At 43.5% G+C, this 22,803-nt stretch overlaps 1 protein-coding gene across 3 annotated transcripts in view; it reads left to right on the top strand.

The window, feature by feature from the left end:
* The first annotated feature begins 10,837 nt into the window (after positions 1–10,837).
* CAPN14 (calpain 14) overlaps positions 10,838–22,803 on the top strand; it is a 39,714-nt gene continuing 27,748 nt past the window's right edge. The window contains exons 1-5 of one of the 3 annotated variants that reach the window (XM_081592051.1): positions 10,838–10,872; positions 19,952–20,150; positions 21,335–21,404; positions 22,265–22,383; positions 22,498–22,634. In XM_081592051.1, the coding sequence (XP_081448177.1) occupies positions 19,980–20,150; positions 21,335–21,404; positions 22,265–22,383; positions 22,498–22,634 (497 nt within the window). In that variant the 5' untranslated portion in view covers positions 10,838–10,872; positions 19,952–19,979. Of the gene's footprint in view, positions 10,873–19,925; positions 20,151–21,334; positions 21,405–22,264; positions 22,384–22,497; positions 22,635–22,803 lie in introns of those variants that run through there. The other 2 variants (XM_081592049.1, XM_081592052.1) reach the window with 2 other exon arrangements.

Here is a 22,803-nt window from a genome sequence, read left to right as displayed (position 1 = left end):
CGAACAACCCCCCTTGGGTCATAAAAGTGACAAAGTAGTGAAATGACAAAAATACAGGAATCCAGAGGGACCCTGGAACCAGTACAAGTCCTGAGCATCTTTCCTAGGTGGTCAATTTTGCCTGTCTCCTCACGAGGGGAGGAAGAGGAAGCTCCTTGAGGAGGAAGGCTGAGTTCTCATCTCTCTTAAAATCTAAATCAAGGCTGATTCAGGCTCCAAACTTGACTCATTGTGGAAGTGGCTCTTGATGAACTGAGAGACTGGAAATGTGAATTGCCTGCAGTTGGCCTGTGAATATAAAACAATAAGGCTATGACCATCACAAAAGGAACCAGCAGAAGGAACCTGATAACAGCAGTAGATAGGAATGGGCATTATCTAAAAATACAAAAACAGACAATAGTGGGCGTTAGAGCCTGCTCCAGTCTTTAAAAATCTGCTACTCAGTAACTGCTGTCTCAATTTTTCTCTATTTAAAAATTGTATCTATTTTTATTTTAGTTAGTTTGTGTTTTGCTTATAAAATTAATTTTTTTCACTTACTGAAGTTGAAAATTGTTTTCTAGGAAAAGCTATTGGTTTTATTCTTTATGATTTCTTCTATTACTACATTAAACTTAGAGTTCTCCTGCTCAGGAATTTGAATTTTTCTCAAAATTATTTTGTAGTTTGAAAATTTTATATGTAACTTTAAAATTCATTAAGTGAAGTCACTCAGTCGTGTCCGACTCTTTGCCACCCCATGGACTGTAGCCTACCAGGCTCCTCCCATGGGATTTTCCAGGCAAGAGTACTGGAGTGGGTTGCCATTTGATTCATTATCAGGTTTTTTTTTTGTTTTGGTATAAAGTTGTGGGATGGTGATGTATTCAAAATTATTTCCAGATTCTTTACAGTTCTCTGTTAAATAGTCTTCTGTTCTCTTTTGGTTTGCCAAGTCTTCCTAAAGATATATCATTATAAATTATTGGATAATTAAAGCCTTATTTCAGAGTTATGCTGTTTCAGTAAGCTATGTGTCTATTTTTAGTAACATGCCACCTAAATTACTGTGATCATATGGTACATCTTTATATCTGGTATGACTATGCACTCTCCCTTACTAATTCATTTTAACAATTTCTGAGTTTCATTTTCTTCTTGTCTTTGCTGTCTTCCCCTCCTCTTCCTCTCATTCTTTTGTTCCTTCTAATTGAAAAGTAATTATGAAATTTGGGGGTAACTTAGTTTCCATCTCATTTATTGTTGATAGATATTTACTTATCCTCTACTTTTTCCCCAGTCAACATTATACCATGCGTATTTCACATATCCCGGGAAACTATTTGAATAATTAAATTGGGATGAAGGCTTATCATCAACAGTATGGAGATTCCATAATTTAACCATACTTTAATTGTGAACATATAAGTCATTGGCAGAAATCTTGCCAGCATTAATGAAAGCTCTATTTCAGAGTTATCTATTGTGTTTCACTGAAAGATGCACACCTTTGTACATAGTTCTTCTTCTACAGTTTTATTTACTTAAAATATATTTTATAAACGGAACCATTGGGAACATTATTAATTCTTTTGATGCTTATACCAAATTGCTTTTCAAAAGAGATACAACAGTTTGTATCTCTATTGCAATGATGTTAGAGTTCCTATGGTTTTTTTCCCCCTCTAACACTGTACATTATCATTTAAATGAATTCACCAATATCAAGGTGGAACATAGCTCATTTTAAAAAAGGAATGTATATATTATTACAAAAAGGTTTGAAATTTTTGTTTATAAGCCATTTATATTTCTTCTGTGATTGTCTACTTTTGTTTGTCTTTCATTTTTCTAAAAATATTTAGTGTTTTTCTCGTTGTTTTGAAACTTGTTGCTTGTTTTCACAATAAGGACATTCATCTTCTGTCTCTGTGTTTATTCCTCCAGACTAAATTTAAAGATGTTTTGTCAATTACCTTCTACTCATCTCTGCCCTCCATCACAAAACAAGATCATTGGTGTATTTTTTTATCAGAGTCTCAATAAAACTATAAATTAATTTTTTGAGAATTAACATCTTAATATTTAAATTTTCAATCCAAGAATATGATACAAATTTCCACTTACTCTTTTACATCTGTGTAAACTTTTTGCAGTTGCCCTCAAATAAGTAAAAAAAGTTTCCCTTAAGATTACTCTCAGTTATTTTATATTTTTATTGTTACTATGAAAGTTATCTCTATTATGATAATTTCAAAATGCTTATTGCTGTATGGGCTTCCTTAGTGGCTTAGATGGTAAAGAGTCCACTTGCAGTGTAGGAGACCTGAATTCAATCTCTGCATCAGGAAGATCCCCTGGAGAAGGGAATGGCAACCCACTCCAGTATTCTTGCCTGGAGAATTTCGTGGACAAAGGAATCTAGCAGGCTACGGTCCATGGGGTTGCAAAGAGTCAGACATGATTGACCAACTTACGCACACACTTACTGCTATATATAGGAATGCCATTACTTTAAAAAGTATCTTATGTATTTTTTATTTTTACTAAGTGCTCATTTATACAGTACTTTTTAGTTTATTCTGTTTTCAAGTGAGGATCAACTAGTGTTTTTCTTCTTTATTAATACTATTTAGGCTTATAATTATATTTAATATTTTGCCAGAAATTTTAAAACAATGTTGAGAATTTTAAAAAGAGACTTCTTGTTTTGTTCCTGATGTCAGTGCTATTCTGATAACTATCTGGATTCTTTTTTCTTTCATCTCCTTAGCTTTGAAATTGTGATCTCTTTCAACACTTACGCTTTTTTTTTCTTGGTCAGATAAAAAATATTCTTGGCATGAGGCACGTAGCATCCTCTTAGATTTGACAGATACATGTGTTTTGTATATAGAGAATTTTATATACATAATTACATATTTGTGTTGTGTGCTCTGAGTGTTCTTTCTTAGAAGCCTGGGTAGATGGTGATACTGTGAATAGAAATTGAGAGCACAGGAGGAGCAATAGGTTTGGGGAGTGATATCTACGATAGCCACAAGGATACTGAAGCTCAGTCTAGGATCTTCTCAGTGGGTTTTCCTTTTGTAGGATGAGACAGAACTCACATGTCTTAACATGTGACATGAGATTACATTGACAGCAAACTCAGTGTGAGTCAACACTAAAATGTAGCTGCCAAAAATAATTATAAGATTGAGCTGCATGAACACAAACACAGGAGATGAGGACTATCAGTGCTGCCTGAAAGCCTGCTATGATGGTAGGCACTATGATAGTTGTTTTTATACAGATGGCTTGCTTCATTTTCATGACAATTCAGCCTCATGATTCTCCCAGGGAGTGGAGCAGAAACTTAGTACCTGGAACGAAGCAGAGCAGGGCATGTGCCACAGTTTTTATGAAGTGTAGGTAAACCAATTGATACATCCAGATGTGGTCTGATGTGGTATGGTTAATAGTAAGGGAACCAATCACTATGCTGCATTATGAATAATTTAAGGAACTGAGATTTTAAAAGTTGTATTTGGAGGACTATTCCCTGCAAGGGCAAAAAATATGAATATAGGACGAGCCAGAAAGAATTAATCTACTACTGTGATATTACCCACTTTGCAAGATTTTGGTCTGTATGCCAGTCATCTTAAACATTCCTGTCTCCTGTCTGAGCTTCCCCTGGATGTGCTATAGGCAGCTCACACTCAGGCCCAGGGGTTAAGAGTTTCCTAAAGCTCTCTGTAACCATTAAATCCAATGATTAAAGAATAATTATAATTATTATGTTAACACAATTTACTTATTATTATGGACTGGCCACTGCACTAAATGTTTTGTATTTATTATGAAATGAATAGTTGAATTTTCACACTTATGTTACAAGGTATATATTATCCCTATTTTGTAGATAAAACTGAGATGTTAAAGCTGAGCCAGTAAGTGGTTGGAGCTGGGTTCAAACCCCAGGTTTCTCTGGCTCTAAGGGCAAGCTCTCTCTAGGACACAGACTCCAAAATCCTAGAAAGAGCAGATCAAGGTAAAGCACACCAGGTGCTCAGGAGGCTCAGACCTAAGGATGACTAAGTGACTAATGTTTTCAGAGCTGCTGCCTCATCTCTGAAACTCCAGACACTCAGGCTTCAGAGATCTGGTTCTTGGGTTAGAAGGATATTTGATCTTCTATGTTTTGAAAGGCACATACAAACCCTTCCATGGAACTGTGGTGCCTGGTGTGTGAGTGCTCAGTCACGTCTGACTCTTTGCAACCCCATGGACTGTAGTAGCCCTGAGGCTCCTCTGTTCATGGAGATTCCCCATGCAAGAATACTGGAGTAGGTTGTCATGTCCTCCACCAGAGGATCTTCCCAACCCAGGGATCAAACCCAGGTCTCCTGCATTGTAGGTGGATTCTTCACCATCTGAGCCAACAGGAAAGCCCAAAGAAGCGCATAGGAGTAAAATATATTTCAGTATAAACCTCTGCTAATGTCCTGTTGAAAACCTGAGTCCACATATTCCATAAAAGCCTGTTGTTTTTTTGATGTAGAGAAAAAGCCTTATTTTAAGAAAATGCAAGATTGAGGATAGCTAGTAGACACTACTGTTAAGGTGAGGATTTCCTTTGGCGACCTGGAAGCCTCCAAGCTAGAGACACCACTTTTAGAGAGTCTTGTATGGCAGAACTCTCAAGAATTAGAGCATTGTATCGGCAGTTCTATGGAGTCATCACCCTGGGTGGGATGCTACTGGCCTTGGGACTTTTCCCTCTTCCTTTCTTGGATTTTCTGGGCATTAGGCACCATGTCTTACTCATTTTGTACCCCTGAGATTAGTCATGGTTTATTTACCATCAGAGCTTCCTTCTTGACAGAAACCTTGCCACTACCTCTTGGAAGGAAATATAGAAACCACACTGTTCTCCTTAGCAACCAATTTTCCCTGCCACAAGCATTATAATGGCAGACAAATGTACTGCCAATAGCTATAGTCGAGGTTACAAGTCAAATGGAAAATAAACAAACCCACACCGATAGATAAGTAGAGGTAAAATTGTGAGACACTCAGAGGAAAGTGATGTCAGGGACAAAATAAAGGTAGAGAAGAAGAATGGTAATATGTTCTGTAGTTGTGTATCAATTTGGACAAATTTAATAATTCCTAACACAATTAAGAATAGAAGCAGAAAACAAGAAATGTACCCTGTGAGGCACTGAAAGAAAAAAAGTCTAGACAACATTTTTATTTGTCAGGGAACCAGACTAGAAGCTAAAAAAGAAATAAAAAAACAAATCATAAAGTAGACTTTTTTGGTTGCTTATTTTCTCTCTTTGATCAGTCTTTGTTTGGAAGAATAATTCATAACTTCATAATTATATGATCTGAGGGGGATACCAGGAAGGCCCATCATGTGAAGAAGTTCTCCCTAGGCTTATTGTTAATAGAAGAAGTTCTAGGTTTCAAGGCCTATGTTTTGTCATTGAATCATTGGCATTTGACAGTTTAACTGTCATCAATCATGCCTATATTTTCATGAGTTCAGTTCAGTTCAGTTAAGTTCAGTCGCTCAGTCGTGTCCGACTCTTTGCGACCCCATGAATTGCAGCATGCCAGGCCTCCCTGTCCATCACCAACTCTTGGAGTTTACCCAGACCCATATCCATCGAGTCGGTGATGCCATCCAGCCATCTCATCCTCTGTTGTCCACTTCTTCTCCTGCCCCCAATCTTTCCCAGCATCAGGGTCTTTTCCAATGAATCAACTCTTCGCATGAGGTGGCCAAAGTATTGGAGTTTCAGCTTCAACATCAGTCCTTCCAATGAACACCCAGGACTGATCTCTTTTAGGATGGACTGGTTGGATCTCCTTGCAGTTCAAGGGACTCTCAAGAGTCTTCTCCAACACCACAGTTCAAAAGCATCAATTCTTCGGCGCTCAGCTTTCTTCACCGTCCAACTCTCACATCCATACATGACTACTGGAAAAGCCATAGCCTTGACTAGATGGACCTTTGTTGGCAGAGTAATGTCTCTGCTTTTCAACATGCTATCTAGGTTGGTCATAAACTTCCTTCCAAAAAGTAAGCATCTTTTAATTTCATGGCTGCAATCACCATCAGCAATGATTTTGGAGCCCAAAAAAATAAAGTCTAACACTGTTTGCACTGTTTCCCCATCTATTTCCCATGAGGTGATGGGACCAGATGCCATGATCTTAGTTTTCTGAATGTTGAGCTTTAAGCCAACTTTTTCACTCTCCTCTTTCACTTTCTTCAAGAGGCTCTTTAGTTCTTCTTCGCTTTCTGCCATAAGGGTGGTGTCATCTGCATATCTGAGGTTGTTGCTATTTCTCCCGGCAATCTTGACTCCAGCTTGTGTTTCTTCCAGCCCAGCGTTTCTCATGATGTACTCTGCATATAAGTTAAATAAGCAGGGTGACAATATACAGCCTTGACATACTCCTTTTCCTATTTGGAACCAGTCTGTTGTTCCATGTCCAGTTCTAACTGTTGCTTCCTGACCTGTACACAGGTTTCTCAAGAGACAGGTGTTAGGTTATCAAATTCTTTCCAAAGGTCATGGGGGAGAGCATGTTAAAAAAAAAAAAGAGGTCAGCATGCTAGATTAATGGATGTTTTGTGAACTTGCTAGAGAAATGCCAAAATGCACTTCCTGTCTAACTGAAATGTTATGTACCATATATGATAAATATGTCATAAATACATGTGTCCAAGGCATTGCCCAGAATGATCCCACATCCCACATGCTACACAGACCTACTCCCCTGGACCAATATTAGGTCAGAGTAGGTAAGGAAGAGAAGACAGTAACCTGAATGGAGGGTGATGGAGGGTTCTCTTGCTTCTGCTCCCATTTCACCTCCATCCATCCATAATTTAGCAACCAATTCTGCCCCAAGACTTGCGAAATAACCAGGGCCTAATCTGGGTATTTTATGGACTCTTGACATCTGGTTCAATAATTCTGCTCTTTTCTTATTTGGTTTTCTGATAAGCAATTGCCTTACATCCTAAACCATGACTTCCCTATAGCTCAAATGCTAAAGAATCTGCCTGCAGTGCAGGAGACCAGGGTTGGATCCCTGGGTCGGGAAGATCCTCTGGAGAAGGGAATGGCAATCCACTCCAGTAAACTTGCCTGGAGAATCCCATGGACAGAGAAGCCTGGCAGCTATAGTCCTTGGGGTCGCAAAGAGTCAGAAATGACTGAGCGACTTAACACACACACACTAAACCATGAAGAGCTCCCTGCTTCAGACCCTCTGCCCTAAGAGACAGAGGTCAGCCATACATCTGTTACTTTTCTAGGAATCCAGTTGTGCCCTGTGGTCAGGTTGCCATGCTGTTTTCGACCCTCTCTGATGCTGCCTGCCTAGAGCTGGACCTCAGTGTATTTCTGCATCTTTTACCCTCATCCATTTCAGACCATTCTGCCCTGATGCCTGCCCTGCCTCCCTGATCTGAATGACTCCTGGGGCCTCCCCAAGCCCTTCCCAGATACAGCACACCTTGACAATTCAAGTTCACTCAGGTTATGGGTTAGAAATCAATGTCCTTCAAATTCTAAGTCTCTGACAACTTAGGGAAACACCCTCCTGCTAAAAAAATACCCTGTCTGTTTTCATTTCCAAACTTTCCAGTGAGTTTCTTAAAGAATATTTTCCTATGACATTCTAAATATATTTTCAGTGTGAAGAAATTAATAACTTAGGTCTTAGAATTTGCTTTGGAACCTTGGAGATGACTTTTAATTTATGAGCTAGCCCATGAAGCCTCTTTTTATTACCTTGGTTTTTGGAAAAATTTCTAATGATTAAAAGTTATATTTGGAACCACCAATTTTTCCTTTTCCTTTCTTCCACTCACAAATCAAATCCCTTCTCTTTTCTTTGTTGGATCCTAGTTTTAAAGACCTACAACCAACTGAATAAAGATCAAGCAGGAAGAAACATTGGAGAACTTGTCCATTTATTTTATGAAGCTTTGGTGTTACCATAAACACCAGGATTTAAATCCCTATCTGTAGTGCTGCCAGAAGTAACACTTAGTATAACAGTTCCTGATTTTCTTGTTTTACTCTTACAACCACAAAAAAGGAATCAATGCAGAGAATGGTTAGATCCCTGTGAATAGGTTCATCAGTAGTATTTTTCTTGAGTCCATATATATGCATTAATATATGATATTTGTTTTTCTCTTTCTGACTTACTTCACTCTGTATAACAGGCTCTAGCTTCATCTACCTCGCTAGAACTAACTCAAAGTCATGCCTTTTTATGACTGAGTAATATTCCACTGTAAATACTTACCACAATGTCTTAATCTGTTTACCTGTCAATTGTCATCTAGGTTGCTTCCATGTGCTGGCTATTGTAAATAGTGATAACATGAACATTGGGGCACATATGTTTTTTCGAATTATGGTTTTCTCAGGGTACGTGCCCAGTAAATGGAACTATTGGATCATATGGTAGTTTAAGTCTTAGTTTTTAAAGGAATCTATCTCCATACTGTTCTCCACAGTGGCTGTACAATTTACATTCCCACCAACAGTGCAAGAGGGTTCCCGTTTCTCCACACCCTCTCCAGAATTTATTGTTTGTAGATTTTTTGACAGTGGCCATTTTGACCAATGTGAGGTGGTACCTCATTGTAATTTTGATTTGCATTTCTCTAATAATGAACTCCATATATTTTATAAAACATATTTGAATTCATGCCTGGATGGGAGCCTTAAATTGCGATAAACTGATTTTTCAGAAAAGAAAATTGGACTTTCCTTAACTAAACCAGCAGAATTTTACTCCCTAGTCTTTTGACTCCCCCAAACCATTGCTCCCGTTAACCCCACACTACTTTCAGATGAAATAGCATGAGGAGGGGATGGCTCTGTAAACATGAGGTCTGGACAAAGGTTCGAAGCTTTGGATTTGACTCAGGAGGAATGGAACACATTTTCTTGATCAACATGATGAAAAGTTAGTGGAATATGACATCCCCGGGACTTTGTCACCTCTCTGCTATTTACTAGTTATAGTTATCTTGATCAAGTTACTGCTCTGGGCCTCGGTTTCCCCTTTGTAAAAGGAGGATGATAAAAAGTTGTGAAGATTCAGAGATTCTGCATGCAGTGTGCCCAGCATTGTATCTGGGATGTCAGATGTGCCAGTAAATGTTGGTTCTTGTTTTAGTGTGCTCAGGCTGCCATACTAATATACGGTAGACTTGGTAACTTAAACAACAGAAATAGGTTTTCTTGTGGTTCTGGAAGATAGAGATCCCCGATGAAGTCTGGCAGGGTCAGCTTCTGATGAGAACGCTCTTCTTGGCTCACAGATGGCTGCTTTCCCAGTGCATCTTCAGCGGCCCTCCCTCAGGGCATAAAGAGAGAGAGCATGTGAGTGAGTGAGTGTGGGCGCTCTCATGTCTCTTCTTACAGGGACACTAATCCTATTGAATTAGGGCCACATCACTACAGACTCATTTCTTTCCTTATTCCAAATACTCCAGTATTCTAGCCTGGAGAATCCCATGGACAGAGGAGCCTGTAGGGCTACAGTCCATAGGATTGCAAAGAGTCAGATATGACTGAAGTGACTTCGTATGCACACATGTGGGGTTATAAGGTTTCCATATATGAATTTTGAGGAAGATGCAAATATCGAGCCCATAACAGCTAATATTATCAGTATTCTTTTCTCTATCAGTGTTACTAAAATGGGGCCTCCCTGGTGGCTCAGTGGTAAAGAACCCACTTGCTGATGCAGAAGATATGAGTTCAATCCTTGAGGTCATGAAGATTGCAACCCACTTCAGTATTCATGCCTGGGAAATCCCATGGACAGAAGGAACCTGGCAGGCTCCAGTCCATGGGGTCATGAAAGAGTTGGACACAACTGAGTGGCTAAAAACAACAACAAACATTACTAAAGTGAGTGCGGTGGTAGTTGTACAGAAGGAGCAAGGTGTGAGAGATTAGAGTCAGGGCAAAAGGCCATTGCAGAGAAGCAGGTGGGAAGGGAGAGGAGGGAGGAGTTCTAGAGGTAAGGGGCTCTTTAATTCCATTGACATGTATTAAGCACCCACTGGGTGCCAGCCATTGCTCTGGGGCCTAGGGATCCAAGATGTGCAAGCATGGAGTCAGACAAGCTAGAACTGACTTAAATACTATGATGAAAATCTGTGCAAGTCATGGTGGGAACCCAGGAGATGTCTTCATAAAAGAGCAGCCACATGAGTGATCGGAATTGTTTGGAGGAATAGCCAGTGTGAAATGGAAGGAAACAGTCAATAGGGGTCACCATTTCTAGCTTTGAGTAGTCAAAACCATGAAGACAAAATTGGCAGACTAGTGGGACTTGGGAGTAGATTTGGGAAGAGAAGGGGGCTCTTCCGATAGCAACAACGAGTCACAAAGTTCCTCCTCAGCGGGAAATATCTCTGGTTACGGCATCAAACTCTGAAGATCGAAAAAGAAAATAAGCATTGTGTTATTTCCTGCAATGAGATAATGCTCTAAGCCATATCGCCACATACCCTCCTGAGACTGGAAGTGAGAAGATGACTAACCCTTCTCAAGGCATTACTGGAACATGTTCTGTTCATATGTTAGTCTAAGAAAACAATTGGATTTGTATGATAACATCACAAAGCCCTGCCCCGGGCATTCCCCGCCCTTCCAGAGAAGTTAAGGGGGAGGAGGAAGAGGCAGGGTGGGGAGGAGCCAAGGCTCCAGGAGGCAGGAACTCAGACTCAGCCCAACACCTGTACCTAGAAAGGACCTTATATAAGGAGCTATCTCTGGCAGCTGGGTTCTATCTGCATTGGGATTAGAGCCTGTCCAGTTGCTTAAAGAAGCAAGATCTCCTGTACAGGTAAATTTCTGTGGCTTCAAAGGCGGGTCCAATTTAGCCTAGAGCCCCTCAGGTCCTCTGTGAAGTCTGGGTTCAGAAAAGGAGAGGTAATAATGGCTTTTCCTGATATGAACTTTGCAGGTCAGAGTGTCTATATAGACAGAGCCCTGGCATCTGGAGATCTGAATTGTGTTCTCGGCTTTGCATCTGCTCACCCGTGTAACTGAGAACAGTAGACTTCAGCCCTTTGGGCTCTGTCTCCTCATTCAGATCAGGGGGTCTTTGGACCTGGGTGATTCCTGGGGTCCCTCCAGCTCTGATTTCTATCCATGGTGATTTGATAGAGTTAGCAATGCTGCGAGTTGCTGTCATTTCCCAGGGCTCAGGCCCTTCCAGAGATCTTCTGAACCTGCTCGATTTGAGGAAGGGGCTGGAAGGGGCCTGGGGCCTTGAGGGGCCTGATGTTCTGGGAGGCAGGCTGCTCTCTGGGTGCTAATATGAAGCGAGGTTGGCTTGATAGCCTCTGTGAAATCAGATGCGAAGAAACACTGATGACGATGCTCACCTTCTGAGAGAGTGAAACGGTCCCTCACGTGATAGGTATCAGTGTGGTGCTAAAGGGTGGCCTTGGCTTAGAAGAGAAATCTAGAAATCACAATGCTGAAGCATTTTGCTGGCCTCTGGGCATTGGAAGCTGGCGATGGCTGTGGAGGGAGGTGGTTAGCTCTCAGCTCAGTGTTTAAGTCTGTCCCATGAAGGCAGAGGGAGATATTGCTTGCGTGAGTGAGACACAGACTGGCTATTGTGTTAAACATTTTTGTTCCAGACGTGCCAGGTCCAATCTATAGGAGCTCGGGTCTAGAACTGTGATTCTAACTTTGAGCTAGTGGAGTGGACTTAAGTGTCTCAGTCTGAGGTGATCTTCTGGACCTGGCAGGGTGGGAGGGTATCTCTAACTTTGGGGAGTGAGGATTCTTGGGTGGGCTGGGTACTGACCATTACACAGAGTGAGCTTCACAGGGAAGAGAAGACAGCCCTCTCTCTGGGCCTGTGACGTAGTTGAGGGTGGAAATTCTGATTCATCCTGCATCCCTGCTATCAAGGGCCCATGGAGAGGTGTCTAATAAAGACTTGGTTAACAAGTTGAATGTGTCGCTTTTCAATCTCCACTATAAATCTCTCTACTGATCATCGCAACAATCAGTAGGAAGGAATAGAATTGATATAACTATTAGCTGCACAACTGTTTTGGGGACAAATCTCTCCACCTCGAGGGTAACCATTAAGCTGATTTCTAACACATATACTGATTTTGCCTTTTTTAGGAAGTCATGTAAATGGAATCATAGAGTTTCCGTGTCTGGATGTTTTCGCTCTGTACTAAGTCTGTAACATTCATCTGTAGGGTTGGGTGTAGTTCATGACTGTTCACTCTCATGCTCTGTAGCATTCTATTGTGTGAATGTTCCCCAGTATTATTTATCCACGTTCATGGTCTTGTGGGGAGTTCTCAGTTCAGGGCTATTTTGAATAATGCTGTTATGAATTTCTTTGTACATGTTTCATGGTACACAAGTCCAAGCATTTCTATTAGGTAATACCCAGGGATTGCTGTGTCAGGGGATGTATGTATGTTTACCTTTAGTGCTGACTGCCAGATATTTTTCCCAGAAAGATTTTTTCCAAAGGATTGTTATTTTAAATTTATTTTTATTTGTTTATTTTTGGCTACACCATGCAGCATGTGGGATCTTAGTTCCCTAACCAGGGATTAAACCTGTGCCCCCTGCAATGGCAGTGCAGATTCTTAACCACTAGACAGCCAGGGGAGTCCCCCCAAAGATGTTTTTGATTGGTTTCCTTTTTCCAAAGTGTTGCCTGGGTGTCTAACTGCATAGCTTGATTTTCTGGAGTAGTGCTAATCATAGCCTGAGATGCAAGGCCATCCATTTCTCAAGTCCAGGACCAAGGGTTTTTGGGGCAAGAAGTGTTGTTATCCAGCATCATCCTCCCCTCCCAGGTCATAACAAATTCAGGGTTGTTCTTTCATGGCCCCTCCTTTTACAACAATATCCTTCTCATACAGTCACACAAGCTCAGAGGTCCTGAGAATACCTTTCCTGAGGTGTAAAAAATCCCTGCATCTGTCAGGTAACTCAGCTGTGAGGAGAAGCAAAAATGTGCCCGAGGGCCAGAGAAGGCTTTTGTGGATGAGGGGAAATGAGCTGAGCTTTGAAGAATGGATGCAATTTGAACCAGAGAGGGCAAGATACATCTTGTGTTTGTGTGGGAGCAAAAGGTGTATTGGGATAGAGCAGAGGGTGTGTGCTGTGGGTTGTTTACCCAGAAAGAGGCCCAAACCCTGAGAGCCTTACCATGTGGGTTTGAGGCCACCCTCTGTATGGAGGAGGGGAAGGACATCTATTTTTATTTAATCAAATAATGCAGTTCAAAGCCTGTGACTCTCTTCAGATGCAAATATTTCTGAAAATAAAAAAAGAACTCATTTACATCTGTTTTGAAACTCCTCCCTATTGAGATGTGTTTTGAAATGTCCAGAAGGGAGAAAGATCAAAAAGGTTGGTTCTTCAAAAGTGTGGGAGATGGTGGAGAAATCAGAGTAGGGAATGGCTCTAAGACCAGGGTGCTGCTGTCTCCTGGGTGGGAACTCTAAGAGCAGAAGCAGGCGAGAGGGCAAGAGCGTGACCCCACTGAGGTTCCAGTCTAAGAGCCTGTAAGAAAGTAAAAAAAGAAGATGTGCCAAAAAGATGCCCCAGAGCTCACCCTAGTGAGTCTGGGCAGCTAGAGCTGCTGGAGCTGCTGCTCAAGAGCGCTGAAAGGCAGGACACCAAGTTCCTTCTAGCCTGATGTTCAGTTCAGCTGCAAAGAGTGACTGATATCAGGGTCTGCCTTCTGCAGGGGCCAAGTGAGTGTTCTTAAGCTCATGAAAAGTTACATGGCAACTTAGGGTGTACACTCCCGTTCTGGGGGTGTCTGCACTTCTACAAAGATCTGTGGCTGTGTAGTGTCTCACGGAGTCAGACGGAAGATGAGGCAGCTGAGAGTGGGCAGAGAACTCCATCAGCCAAGTTCTTATATCTTCACATAGGCATGTAATTACCCCAGTATCACCAGTGAAGGCGGGGAGCTTCCTGCCTTTTCTCTCCACCAACCCCAAACCCAGCATCCTCTCCAGGTGCCTGGTTGCTATGGAGACTCCTTTGCTTTTTGAAGCCGCCCTTGATTTTACTTTGTGCCTCAGGGCACTTTGCTTTAGCTCCTGCATACCACCCCCTACAGCCAACCTGGATGAGAAGGGGTGCTGTTAAGGAGGCCACTGAAACCAAGTCTCAGCCTAAACCAGTCTGAGGGATGTGATCAGAAAAACAGAAGAGCAGTCACATGGTTGATATCTCACAAAAAGTTTTCCTGTCCTTTTCTCCTTCAGCTTCATACTAGGAGGGGTGGGGAGGGCAGGTTTCATGATTCTTTACATTTTACAAATGAAACATTGATTCGTTCATTCAGTCAGTTGGTCAGGAAACACATATCAACCATCTCTTTATTCATGACTGGGCTCTGCGAATCCAGGAAACAAATCTTATTCTTGCCTTCAAAATAGTTCATAGTTGGACTGTGTTCTTTATTGTTTCCTGAAAGACAAAGTCTTGGGATTTTCTATTAAAAATGCAATCTAAATGCAGACAGATGTCTAAATGGTAAAAACTTTCAAGATCCTTTCCAACCATTAATTTTGTAAAATCATTTCCCCTTTCATGATCTGTACATAGAGATATGGGTTTTCCTATTCGTCATCAGTACCCACAAAGCCACCTGAAATCTGCTCAGGAATGCCTGATGTCATCACCTGCAAAAAATGTATTAGAGACTAGACTTTAGCAGAGAGAAATGGCAAGCCATATCTTTAAGTCTTTTTGAGGCACAAATGTAACTCAAAATGTTAAGAGTCTGTTAAAAAACAACAACAACAATGAATCAATTAGAGATAAAATTCTGTTGCATTAAGATAAATTCTCAGTGATGAATTCAATTAACCACATTTTATTCTGTGAATTCCTCCTTGGATCTTACCCCTGTGCCTAGCGCCATGTAGCAACAATTCATCTGGGTTAGATAGTGCTTTAAAGCAGACTTCTCCGTAAAGGGCTGTGGTGGTTTAGTCGCTAAGTCGTGTCCGACTCTTGTGACCCCATGGACTGTAGCCTGGCAGGCTCCTCTGTCCATGGAATTCTCCAGGCAAGAATACTGGACTGGGTTGCCATTTCCTTCTCCAGGGGGTCTTTCTGACCCAGGAATCAAACCCGGGTCTCCTGAATTGCAGGCAGATTCTTTACCGATTGAGCTACGAGGGAAAGGGCTAGGCCTTAAATATTTTTACTTGCAGGTCATATGATCTCTGTTCCAACTATTCAACTGTGCTGTTGTATGTTGCAAAAGCAGCCATGAATACATAAATGGGTAAGCATGGCTGTGTTTCAATAAAGCTTTGTTTACAAAAACCAATGGTGGGCCAGATTTGACCCATGGATCACAGAATGCCATCCCCTGCTTTAGAGTTTTTTCAAGTCACTTCACATTGTTGTCTCTTTGAGTCCTGAGAGTGGGCACAGGATATGTCATCTCCATTTTACAGGTAAGCCAGACAGCTGGGAGATGGTAAAGTGTCTGCCCATGGCCACATGGTAAGAGGTAGCAAACCCAGCCATCTCTGGGTTTTCTAATTCCAAATCTTGTGCACCATGAACACTGTACAATGCCCGTTACGCAAAAGAAAGATAGCTTTGCCCAAGATAAATCAGGCAGGACTGATTCTTAGTCTTGTTCTTTTGTTCCAACTGTCAAGAGAATGGAATTGATCATTTTTTCAATGCAATGCTTTTTATCATGTAGACAGAGCCATTGTGCAAGGAGCCTGGGTTTCTATTCCAGTTTTACTCAGGTAACTCAGAGGGCTGTGGCGAGATGCCAGAGCTCTCCGGGAATCAGTCATCCCGTAGGAGGATTCTACAGGTCCACAGTACCTGTGAGCAGGGATGTACTTATTTCATTTCCTTTTTGGAGCCCTGACTCTACCCTTACTGGTGGGTCAACAGCCACATGTATGTATGTGACATGGTGCTGTGCCTGCACACAGTAGGTCCTCAGTAAACATCTGAATGAACATCAGGGCAGGGACCTGAGGCATGGAAGAGACCAGAGTCTCACCTGGTGCTGCTGCTCCAGTTAATGTTCTAAGGCCTCTTTGGGATCATGGGCACCAGGGATCCCCCTCCCCATCATAAAGCTCTCTCTTACTCCCCACATCTACAGAGAAGGCAGGTATAGCCAATAGGACAAGGTGAAGATTGATGTTCTGACTATTGATTTGCTGAGTTCAAATGGATCCTGACCTGAAGAATGTGACAGAGAGGTCTAACTGCCTCTGGGGAGCCGAGGAAGCGCTCAGGCCAGACAGCATGTCTTTAGGCTTCGCTGGCTAATATCTGTGCCCTGGTTAGCAAGCCTCTGTTCATTTGCATGATCTTGTTATACTGGCCTGCTCCAACACTGCTCACTCACAGTGGTCAAAGTACATTTCCAAATATGACTGAGACTCATTTGGCCCTTTGTGGAGAGCTGTGGCAATCTGGGAATAAGCCAGTTTCTTGAACAGCTTGTTATACATGGGAGACACGCAAGAATTTCCAACAAGCTGCATATGGGTCTAGACTCTCCTGAAGGTGACTTAGGAATACTGCTTTAAAGATATGTGTGTGTGTGGCCTCATCCTGAAATTTAGAGCCGGAGTATCTTGTGAAGGGCATGTTGTCCTCTGAGCCCCACAAGACTTGTGTTGAGATGCAATGTTTTCAGGCCCAGAGATGAAACTGAGTGTGAGTCAGCACTTGGTGAGAAGGTCATGACCCTGGGCTGGGTTCTGAAGCCAAGGGACCCACTACCGTTTGTCATGTCACAAGCAGTGAAGGATGGCCGTTTGTGCATGAAGGACAAAAAAGCAAGACCTTGCCTTTAGGTGCCTGATGTTTACAAATGTAAATGGTGGAAGAAACTTGTTGGGAAGGAGGTGGGCTGGAAGAAGCTTTGCCGGATAGTCCATACCAGGAAGGAAAAAGCACAGGGAAACACAAGACCAGACTAACTGCTTTTGGATCCCTCTAACCCAGGTTCAGGAGAGGGTTGAGTCTTCTGCCAGGAGGTATGCCAGCAATTGTGACAAATAAGAATTTTCAGGAATCAGAGTGTCCTAACCTCAGAGAGAGGTGAGGGTGTGAGGCTAACAGAATTGCACCAGCATTAACCCCTTGGGGGATAAAAGACTGGTATCAGGCAAGAGAGGTTTCGGTGCATGAATCACTCAGTGCAGAGGCTACAGTGGGGTCCAAGGACAAGGCCATTCTGCAAACAGGTCACTATCAATGCATGACGAGCTAATGATGAGCTAAGTGTAAAACAAAAGCCAGTGTTTAGAAACTTTCATAGCAATTGACCAAAAAAAAAAAAAAAATTTCTGTTGAATCTGAATTTTCTTTTTAAAAGGAGGGCTTGTATTTTGTATTATCCTTTAAAATTTTATTTTTCTATTAATTTATTTTAAGTAGATTTCTGTGACAAATTGGAAATGAAAGAATACAGGTCTTTCATGAACAATAATTTGAGAAGCACCAAGTAGAGGGCAGTAGGGATTCCTCTACAGTAGGGGGTCAGAAGGTAGTCAGGATGAGGGAAGCTCAGTCATGGCTAGACATTCAAAGAAGGCTTCCTGGAGGAGGGATCAAGTTGGATTTTGGAGGATGGGTAAGATTTTGACAGATGAAGAGGGCCCTCAGGTCACTTCTACAGCTGTGAGGGAATACTCAAACTTCATTTGACTGTTTGTAGGTGGCTTTTAGTGCAAATACATTCTGTCCCAAGGGCTATACTTCACACAAATGTGAGTTCTTGGCATCGAGGGCTGAGCACTGTAATGGGAATCAGAGTCCTGGGTCCTGAGTTCTGGGTTGGGCTTTGATTCAATTTCCTCGTGCAACTGGAAAGGTCATTTAACCCCCCACTAGACTGTCAGAGCCATGAAGATGGGGTCCATCTCTGGAGAATGGTGCCTAGCTCAAGCCTGGCAGATGACAAGTTTCCAGCAAAATTTTTGATGAGTGAATGGGTGAGCAGGTTTCAGTTTTAACACCTGAAAAATGAGGCAGACTAGAAAAGGCTGGTGATTTTCAAACCATACAATGAGAAACTTTGCAAATATGCACTGGGGTCCAAGCTGCAACCTCAAGTCGCCACCCTTGAGTTCCTGTGGGGTTTCTTTCATATGAAGAAAGAATCCTACCGCTAAAGTAATTTTGGGAAATACTAGACAACATGTTTTTCAAGGCATATTCTGGTTCTGACATTTTCTTTTTCTAAGTGGATAAGAATGCAAATAATAGAGGCCATAAAATCACTGACTTAACCAATCACAACTGCACAAAAATAGATGCAGGAGATCCAAGGATATGCTAGAATATTTGGATTGGTAGGGCCTATGGCTTGCAGAGCTCTTAATATGAAACTCTTGGATTAGCTTCAAAAGAGGGACCCACTGACCCCCTAAAAATATATGTAAAATTTAATATGCCATAGAGTACCAGTTGAGAATGCTATGGTTGAAGCATAGCATTCAACCAAATGCATGAAGCAGGCATCTGGACAGTGGCTGACATAAAGAACCTTACAGAGTCTGGATACTACCATGGCTTAAGTGAGCCAAAATTTTATCCTTCGCATGTAAGAAGACGTCTAGAGGCAAACCACCCAAAGCTGGTGCCTTTGTTCAAAGAAGTCACTGAAATCCAGACCCCTTCTAGTGTGCAGCTGTTCCCTAATGGTTTCAAGACAGCTGCTCCATCTCTAGGCATCACATCCACTTTCCAAAAAAGGGAGAGGGAGGAAGTAAAAAATAGTGCCCATTGAGGCTTTTTTTTTTTTTAATATTTATTATTTTTGGCTGCATTGGGTCTTAGTTGCAGCATGTGGAATCTTTCATTGTGGTGCATGGGCTCCAGAGAGCCTGGGCTCAGGAGTTGCAGTGCGTGGGCTCAGTTGTAGCATATGGGATCCTAGTTCCGGGACCAGGGATCAAACCCCGTATTGGGAGGCAAACACTTAACCACTGGTCCACCAGGGAAGTCCTGAGACTATCTTTTTTTATTAGTGAAGTTATAGCTTTTCCAAAAGCTCCACCTAATAGACGTCCACTGCCACCTCGTGAACCAAGTGCTGTGGTGGCTATCTTGTCTGTGGTGGCTATCTTGTCTGTCAAGCCCAGGGAAAGCAAGTTTTGCAGCTGCGCAGCCAAAACTGGAATTCTACCAATTCCTACCAATAAGGAAAAACAGTGAAAGGCTAGGTTCAGGCAACTCTCGGCCTTTGCCACTACACGGGTGTGACTTTTTTTCCACATTGCCAAAAATGTCTTCAAGAAAGTAGTTTTGAAGAGAGTATAAAAGAAGGAAAGTAAGAGGTATGGTTTTTCAGGGAAGATGGAGGAAGACATGGGAGCAGGCAGAAGGCCGAGTGAGAGCTCTCCAACTCCCTGGAGGGGCAGAGAAGGGACAGCCACCGCCGCCTCCAGGTGTAGCACACGGACCCGCAAGTCCATGAACAGGGCTTCCACTCCTGTTCCTCTCCTCCCCGTGTCCCCACTAAGCGGGAGTAGCCCTGTGACACTGGCACAGTCAGGGGCCCAGGACTCAGCCCTGAGACTGGGGAGACCCTCCTTTCCCACTCCCTGTGGGAGCCTGGACCTCCCACCAGGAACCCCAACACTTAAACAGTGCTCCAGGCCCCCCACTATCTGGGATGAGAATAAACCAGGTGCTTCAGCCCTGTTCTTATAGCCTCCCCCACCCCCCACCTCACCTGCACCACCAGCACATTCCCTCCATCTTCCTCTTCCTCCCCGGAGGCCTGGCAAAGCCTCAGCAGAATGTGAGGACACTGGGCACCCTCTGCTCTCGGTTTCAGGCGCCGGAAACTGTCCAGAAGCCCCTGGGGTCTGTGTGGTCCCGGCCATGGCCCTGTGGTTTCCTTTCTGCAGCAACTGGAAGCTGGGGCGCGAGGACTCAATGGAGGATTTTTCGCAGCTCCCGAGACAGGACTACGAGGCCCTGAAGGAAAGGTGCCTGAGGGACGGCTGTCTCTTTGAGGACCAGAGCTTCCCGGCCGCCCTGCGCTCCATCGGCAGTGGGCCCCTGCTGCGGAAGCTGCCAAGCCGCCTGCAGTGGAGGCGGCCTCCGGTAAGGGGCCTCTGGACCCCACGCGCGCAGACCGTCTTCCCAGGGCTCGGGGGCTACTCACTGTCATTGATCCCCACGTGAAGGGTTCCAGGGAAGTCCCCATATTCCCATTTTCCAGAGAAAATTCAGGGTGATCCTGAAAGGGGTCTAAGCACTCCCTTATCTCCTGCCTTGTAGTATCCGGAACAGTCGCAGCCAGAAATATATCTCAATGTACTGCCTGGCTCCGTCTGACTGACCAATATCATCTATCAGAGAGGAAGTTTAATACTGCCCTCCCCAAATCTGGCTCATGAAACACCTAGGTGAAGAAGCTACTAATTTTTACAAAAGTCTTCTTCTCTTTGTGAAATGCATCAACAATTCCTTTAAAAAGCAACTTCTTAATGTGTTGAAAGGCAACCCAGCTCCCCCAAACTTGGTAAACAAGTTGAAGATGGCTGGTGAACAGAACGAAGTCACTCTGGGCTACAAATCTCTGTCCCCTATCAGCCAACCCCATCAGAGCCTGCAACCCCAGACTTACCAAGTCCCTCTGTGTGTAAATTCCCCAGTAAGCCTCCTACACTAGATGACAGCCAAGACTCTCCTTCTCCCAGAGAATCTAGGGAACTGCTGAGGTAGTGAGTCTATCATGCACCTGACCTTGTGGTGTGGTGCCCAGGTCTCCCGTTTGCTGCGAGACCTTGTGGAAGGGTGCCTAGGCAAAGACGGAGGGATTTAGGGTGTGCCGTGGAGCAGAGACCCTCCCCAACTCTCCCCTTGACCCCACCCCTACCTGCCTCTCAGCAAGGAAGCCAAAGAGGCCCGTTAGACTGGGGGTTGGGGGTGGGAAGGAGGAGTAGCAGGGAAAATAATGGAAATGAGAAGATCTCTAGGAAAAATGAGAACACCCTGGAAAACAGATGCTTCCATTTGTCACAGATACTCTAAGAAAAGTCATTTTAGGGGCAAGTGCTACTTCTCACTATCTACCCAGGGTTCTCTAGCACTCTGACTTAACACGAGCAGCAAGAAGGAATGAGAAATACAGTGGGCAGAACCCTGAAATAGCCCTGATTTCACATATATTCTGTATCTATGTGCCCAGAAGTCTAGTTCGGGAACATGGGAAACTATGGTCACTGTAGCTCCAGGGGCTTCTTTGTTCTCCACCAGAAAGACATTTCTGTCTGTTCCTGTAGGAGCTGCACAGCAACCCCCTTTTCTATTCTGCCAAGGCCAAACGGCTGGATCTGTGCCAGGGATTGGTAGGTAAGTCCACACAGCCCTGAGACACACCTGGCACCTGTCAGCCCAGCCCAGCCAAGGCAGAGTGGGGTGGGGAGGAGGGGGTTCGAGAGATCCCAAGAGAGGAAGTGGCCACCCTGAGCTCCATCTTGACATGCTGTCGTTTGCTGGGAGAACGATCACAACTGGTCCTCTGAGGATGCATGGGAATGCCACACCTTGCCTAATAATCTTCCTCCTTAACCAGTTTCCAGGTCTGGGTTTCGTCTTGGGAAAATGGACTCACTCTACCATAGTTCCTGTAATGAGTCCTTCTTGGCATACCAGTCACTAGATGCTTTAGAATCTGAGCAGACCGATCCTCAACCCAACTTCCTTTTTAGAGGAAGAAGAAAAACCTTTGGCCATGAAGGAAAGCACATGTGTAGTCATACCCATTTCACAGACAGAGAAATGGAGTCCAGAAGGGTTGACGTTTTCTCAGAAGTGCATAAATCAGTTACAGAAGCAGGATTTAGAAAAGTTTGGTTGGGTTTGGGTCCCAGTTCCTGATGTCGGGGCATATGGGAAGCTCAAAGCTAGTCTAGGAATATGGTTCAGTTCTTGGTGTCAAGTCTGATTTCCAGACGATGTTCCCTAGCCCCTGATGTGCTCACTCACCATCTTTTTCTCTGATACAGAATTCCCTTCTCTTAAACTAGGCCACAAGTCCAGAGAGGATAGCAACTGGGACCAGGCATTTCTTGCCTGCAGTTAGCCCGCAGTAGATTCACGTGGACACCGGTAGCTTGTGCAGGCCTGTACAGTACATCCCTGCAGACACTTGTGATCTTCGCATGTGTGTCCAGCAGATTCATGTGGATACCGTGTACTCTCTGGCTTAGGTGACTGCTGGTTCTTGGCGGCTTTACAAGCTCTGAGTTTGCACCAGGACATCCTGAGTCGCGTTGTTCCCCTGAATCAGAGTTTCACGGAGAGGTATGCTGGCATCTTCCAGTTCTGGGTGAGTGTCCTCTGGGTGCCCCAGCCTGTAGGAGGCCATAGGAAAGAGGGTTCTGGAAGAGTCATATCTCTGCTCCCTGGGCTAACCATCCTCCATGGTCTTCTCTCCTTCCAGTTCTGGCACTTTGGAAAGTGGGTTCCGGTCGTGGTGGATGACCGACTACCTGTGAATGAAGCTGGCCAGCTGGTGTTTGTCTCTTCCACCTACAAGAACTTGTTCTGGGGAGCTCTTCTGGAAAAGGCCTATGCTAAGTAAGACAACCGTACAAACTTTCCCCTTTCCTTCCTGGCCCTTCCCTCCTCCTCTGTCTCTGTCTCTCTCTCATCAACATTGAGGGAGGGCAAGAGGAGGCAGGGGAAGTTTATCAAGTGAGATACTGAGGCATAGCTCAGCAAATATAGAAGTGACACATCCAGGGTC

The sequence above is a fragment of the Giraffa tippelskirchi genome, chromosome 4 (genome assembly GCF_054371585.1).
Source record: "Giraffa tippelskirchi isolate mGirTip1 chromosome 4, T2T-mGirTip1v1.2.pri, whole genome shotgun sequence".
NCBI lineage: Eukaryota > Metazoa > Chordata > Mammalia > Artiodactyla > Giraffidae > Giraffa > Giraffa tippelskirchi.
The sequence above is the reverse complement of the archived record's forward strand: the minus strand, read 5'-3'. Positions and strand labels throughout refer to the sequence as shown.